Genomic DNA, 6,000 nt, shown 5'->3' on the forward strand with positions numbered 1-6,000 from the left:
AAATGTTTCATACAATAAATTTCCTGTTTGTTCAAATCTACGGTGTGCTGCTGATAACTGCTTTGACAGTAGCCATTCAATTAGCCTGGTTGCTGACTCTCTAAACTGTTACAATGTGATACATTGTATGATTGTGTGATACTTTAAACTAATGTAACTATTATGTGACACTTTTAGACAAACTCGGGCACACACTCTATAGGGACTGGGACTCCTACAGCTGAGATATGGCAGCACCTAATGTATGAAATTGTAATAGTTGTAATAGAAATGTAGTGAAAAAAGCATTATGAGCTGCAAAAACACTACAACAAATAAGACAAGGTAACCATGGGAAGAATTGGGTGAAATTAGCTAAGAAATTAGTAAATGGTAAAAGAAAGCAAGACTGGTTTAAGAAAACAAGGACAGGTGGAAACTAAACAGAGTCATTAGGGAATGAAAGAAGCTTGGGGTTGAGTAAGTAATACGTGTTTAAAGAGTATATAGACAAATTCATGTAAAGAAAGGTGAGAAGAAGGCAGGAGTAGCACAGTGCCATGTATGCCATTACTTTGCCAATGTTCAAACCAGTTACAGCACATATGAGGCAAAAGCTGGCCATACTGGTCCTTTTCCAAAGGAGGAGAAGGCTGTGTGTGTCATGGGGCCGTAAGAGATCAAAATGAAGAGGAAGGGAAAACAATACATTTCTATTTAGGATGGATGTCATAGCTATTAAAATGCAACTCATACCGAAGCACCCTACAGTGTACTTTTCCTTCCTCTGCTAATTGCATAGCTTCCTCATACAAAGCATGGTGATAGAGAGAGTCCAGTCCACACGTAGCTCGCATGTCTTGGTTATCTGCAAGCTGCAAGAAAAATATTGTATTTACACACAGGAATTTACGTTCTATACAGTACTTTGCTCACTGACTGGGTCATGCAGATTTGGGAGACAAACCAAGTAAAGAAATTCAAACATATCTGGGATTGATACAAAACATTAATGTATATACTGTATAATCCAAACATGAACCAAGTACTTAATGGACAGGCAAGATGGACCAACTGCTTCTTTTCTGCATTTCAATTTTATGTGTTACAGTCCTGTCAGAACTGGTCATACCATGGGCAACATTGTTTTTTAGAGGTTAGACATTGGGAGCCCAAATCAGAGAGCATGGTGAATATACTTGTCTTATATATCTGTAACCTTGTGAATATGGCACATTTCAGTGTAATTGTGTTTGGGGTTTGTCAGCACTATCTGCAAGCAGGGATGATCAAATTTGAATACATTTTCTAGATATCACTGTGATTTTAAAGGGGATACAATTATTGATCAATAGGGAAGTGGAAAGCCGATTGTGCAAAGTGGGCTAATAATGTTTGTATATTAGTAACACCACTTATATTTCATCATTAAAATCAAGACATAGTAGTAGGGCAGTATTGAAAAAGTTTTCAATAATGCCTGAATACCTGTTAAGCTTTTAATGGGTGAGTAGTTGTTTAAGTTCCAGTATAATTCAATTTTGTCATCTTTAAAAAAACAAAAAAAGGAACTACAGTGCAGTCCAGGAAGGTGGGATATTTATATAGGGATATTAATCCTCTGGTAAGAACTTGTAAGACATACTTCTTCCTTCAAATATTAATATTTATATCTGTAGCCGGTAAGACTAGACCTGCTGTAAACTCTCCCTGACCCTCTCTAAAATAGCAACATATAAACCCTGCATTCTTTACTTAATTTTTTATAATTATTAGCTTGTTTTAAGGATATTTAATCAAAACACATTATTTTGTGGTTTAATTGCATTGTATAAAGAAATAAAAGGGCTAGCTGCCTTAATGGTCACAAAGGAGTGTGCAAAGTATATTAAGCTTGGTTAATGGAGAATGAAAAGTTAAAATCCTGGGGGGGTGCAAATTTTTTAGGCACCCCCTGCTTATTCTACTTGTCTCAGGTTGGTGCAGCAAAAAAAACCCCAAAAACCGGCCAGCTGTACAGAGAGCTGCCATTGTTTCACTTCTCACAGGTATCCCTTGCATTGCTTTCTTAACACAGAGGACAATAGAATTAGTTAAAAAATCCTGAACCGATTGTTTCTGTACAATGCCCATCCATAGCTCTAATAAATTCTCTAAAATAACTAGACACAGGCTTAAAATACTTCATAGAAACATCAAAGGAGGTTGGCACAAGCCTGGACCACACCAAGTAGAAAAGCTGAAGTCAGTGTACTCCATACACTGATTCCCTATCTTTATAATTTGTAAATTACTTCATATATGACCCAGAAATATGATTCTAATTTAGAGGACGATGGGTGCAATTATGAAATAAATCATCAAAATTGGATGTTATTAGCAAAACATATCAGCGGGCTCCCTTTTAGTCATCCCAGTTGGCTCATTTACCTCAGCTCTCAACCACAGCATTAACAAATGCCATTGCACTTGTTTTGCAAACCCTTTTATAGCATATTGAGAAAGTTATTATTTCTCAAATGTTGCTCCTGCCCCCATGCCTGGTGCACCATCACTGTTTCAACTGCTATATGGGGGTTGTCCACAAGTAATCTTTGCTTTCTGTTTCAATTTCAGCACACTTAGTTTTCCCAACACACTTGAGGCCCAGCGTCTTTCTGCCGCTCATTTCCATCCTGCCTATTTGAGGTGTAGCACATACCAATAAATGGTATTTTACTTTGACAAGTATTGAAAATGTCTGGGTTACACTAATACTATGTAGAACACACTGTCAGCTAATTACCCACATCCATCTGATGTACTATGATGACACCCCTATCAAAGTGTGTGCAGTTAAAATAAAACTGATGCTGCCTGCAGGACATACTGCTGGGTAAAATGAGTCACACAGAACTATATAAAGTAATCACAGCATTAATACACATTGGGGAACAGAAGAGAAGTCTGCATAAAGAAGACAAATATGGGGTTATGTAATAAAGGGCACTAAGTTTGCCCAGGGGCAGTAACCCATAGCAACCAATCAGCAGGTAGCATTTGCTAGTCACCTGTTTAAATTCAAGAATCTTATTGGTTGTCATGGGTTACTGCTCCTGGGCAAACTTAGTGCCATAGTCTCTGGTTATTACACTGCACAGAGCATACTAAACAAACTGTACTTTTGGTACAAAAATAACTTTAACTTTGGTTTAGAATAACTAAAGGATGCAGTTTATATTTTTGAACATTGGCAGTCATATAATGCCTTGTATGTTGTGTACTTAACATAGAAAATACTGTAGTATATTAAAGGAACAGTAACACCAAAATATGAAAGAGGTTTAAAGTTATTAACATATAATATACTGTTAGACTGCACTGGTAAAAGCTGGGTGTTTGCACAGGTTACAAAACAAAACAGATAAAACACCATTGTATTGTGCAGGGCTTATCTGTTATCTGCTATGTAACCTGTACCTTTTCTCCTTTATTTCCAGCTTGAATGGCTGCCCCCATGGCTACACAGCAGCTTGTTTTGATAAACTATAGTATTCTTTTTGAAGCAAACATGCTGGTTTTACCAGTTCAGAGCAAACAGTACATTATATTTTAATTACTTTGATACACAGTTTTTGGTGCTATTTTTCCTTTAAAAAGAGGAGTCTGTGTCAGAGTCGAAGATACCATAAAATGAGGAGTCAGAGTTGGAGTCCGAGTCAAAGGATTTATGTACCGACTCCACAGCCCTGTTATATATGGATAAGGTAAGGAGAAACAAATAGTCAAATTAGAGGTAGTATGTTCAATTAGAGGACAAAATTGCCAGAGAAACTCAATACACATATATATATATATATATATCCCAGCTATAGTCAGGTGATCCCACTGGTGTCTAATAAAAGGGCAGCCAAGTATGGAGGTTTACTTTGAAAGCAGCAAGTTAAGTTGCAGGTAATACCTAGTCCCTTTGTAAAATGTATAATGAAGCAATAGAATTCTTAATGAATCAGATAAAATTGAGCATAGGACTGGCCAGATATGGGATGACTTTGACGTAGTTGGCCAGCTTAAATATATTGCAATATATGGACAAACAATCCCTGTTTTGTTTAAAGGGTAAGGCATTTTTTAGTAGAAGTATGCACAAAATGTCGCTGTCTTAAATATATTGATAATGGGTTGAGTGCAGAGGACTCTTGGATTTGACTATATGTATTTTGTGGTCACAGCCTCATTGCACCCCCGCCTAATGGTTTTAAAAAATAGTGGTGAGCACAACTTTCCCTTGTTTGTTATAGTTTATACAGGAGCAGTGACCAGCTCCTTGTTGTAGCTCCCACCCTTCCCAGCTATAGTCAGGTGATCCCACTGGTGTCTAATAAAAGGGCAGCCAAGTATGGAGGTTTACTTTGAAAGCAGCAAGTTAAGTTGCAGGTAATACCTAGTCCCTTTGTAAAATGTATAATGAAGCAATAGAATTCTTAATGAATCAGATAAAATTGAGCATAGGACTGGCCAGATATGGGATGACTTTGACGTAGTTGGCCAGCTTAAATATATTGCAATATATGGACAAACAATCCCTGTTTTGTTTAAAGGGTAAGGCATTTTTTAGTAGCAGTATGCACAAAATGTCGCTGTCTTAAATATATTGATAATGGGTTGAGTGCAGAGGACTCTTGGATTTGACTATATGTATTTTGTGGTCACAGCCTCATTGCACCCCCGCCTAATGGTTTTAAAAATTAGTGGTGAGCACAACTTTCCCTTGTTTGTTATAGTTTATACAGGAGCAGTGACCAGCTCCTTGTTGTAGCTCCCACCCTTCCCAGCTATAGTCAGGTGATCCCACTGGTGTCTAATAAAAGGGCAGCCAAGTATGGAGGTTTACTTTGAAAGCAGCAAGTTAAGTTGCAGGTAATACCTAGTCCCTTTGTAAAATGTATAATGAAGCAATAGAATTCTTAATGAATCAGATAAAATTGAGCATAGGACTGGCCAGATATGGGATGACTTTGACGTAGTTGGCCAGCTTAAATATATTGCAATATATGGACAAACAATCCCTGTTTTGTTTAAAGGGTAAGGCATTTTTTAGTAGCAGTATGCACAAAATGTCGCTGTCTTAAATATATTGATAATGGGCTGAGTGCAGAGGACTCTTGGATTTGACTATATGTATTTTGTGGTCACAGCCTCATTGCACCCCCGCCTAATGGTTTTAAAAAATAGTGGTGAGCACAACTTTCCCTTGTTTGTTATAGTTTATACAGGAGCAGTGACCAGCTCCTTGTTGTAGCTCCCACCCTTCCCAGCTATAGTCAGGTGATCCCACTGGTGTCTAATAAAAGGGCAGCCAAGTATGGAGGTTTACTTTGAAAGCAGCAAGTTAAGTTGCAGGTAATACCTAGTCCCTTTGTAAAATGTATAATGAAGCAATAGAATTCTTAATGAATCAGATAAAATTGAGCATAGGACTGGCCAGATATGGGATGACTTTGACGTAGTTGGCCAGCTTAAATATATTGCAATATATGGACAAACAATCCCTGTTTTGTTTAAAGGGTAAGGCATTTTTTAGTAGCAGTATGCACAAAATGTCGCTGTCTTAAATATATTGATAATGGGTTGAGTGCAGAGGACTCTTGGATTTGACTATATGTATTTTGTGGTCACAGCCTCATTGCACCCCCGCCTAATGGTTTTAAAAAATAGTGGTGAGCACAACTTTCCCTTGTTTGTTATAGTTTATACAGGAGCAGTGACCAGCTCCTTGTTGTAGCTCCCACCCTTCCCAGCTATAGTCAGGTGATCCCACTGGTGTCTAATAAAAGGGCAGCCAAGTATGGAGGTTTACTTTGAAAGCAGCAAGTTAAGTTGCAGGTAATACCTAGTCCCTTTGTAAAATGTATAATGAAGCAATAGAATTCTTAATGAATCAGATAAAATTGAGCATAGGACTGGCCAGATATGGGATGACTTTGACGTAGTTGGCCAGCTTAAATATATTGCAATATATGGACAAACAATCCCTGTTTT

At 37.6% G+C, this 6,000-nt stretch overlaps 1 protein-coding gene across 1 annotated transcript in view; it reads right to left on the reverse strand.

Moving 5' to 3' along the window:
- Positions 1-6,000, reverse strand: part of miga1.L (mitoguardin 1 L homeolog) — a 54,655-nt gene that overhangs the window by 21,812 nt on the left and 26,843 nt on the right. The window contains exon 9 of the mRNA XM_018256618.2: positions 736-854. Within this exon, the coding sequence (XP_018112107.1) occupies positions 736-854 (119 nt within the window). The remainder of the gene's footprint in view (positions 1-735; positions 855-6,000) is intronic.

This window comes from Xenopus laevis, chromosome 4L, assembly GCF_017654675.1.
Source record: "Xenopus laevis strain J_2021 chromosome 4L, Xenopus_laevis_v10.1, whole genome shotgun sequence".
NCBI lineage: Eukaryota > Metazoa > Chordata > Amphibia > Anura > Pipidae > Xenopus > Xenopus laevis.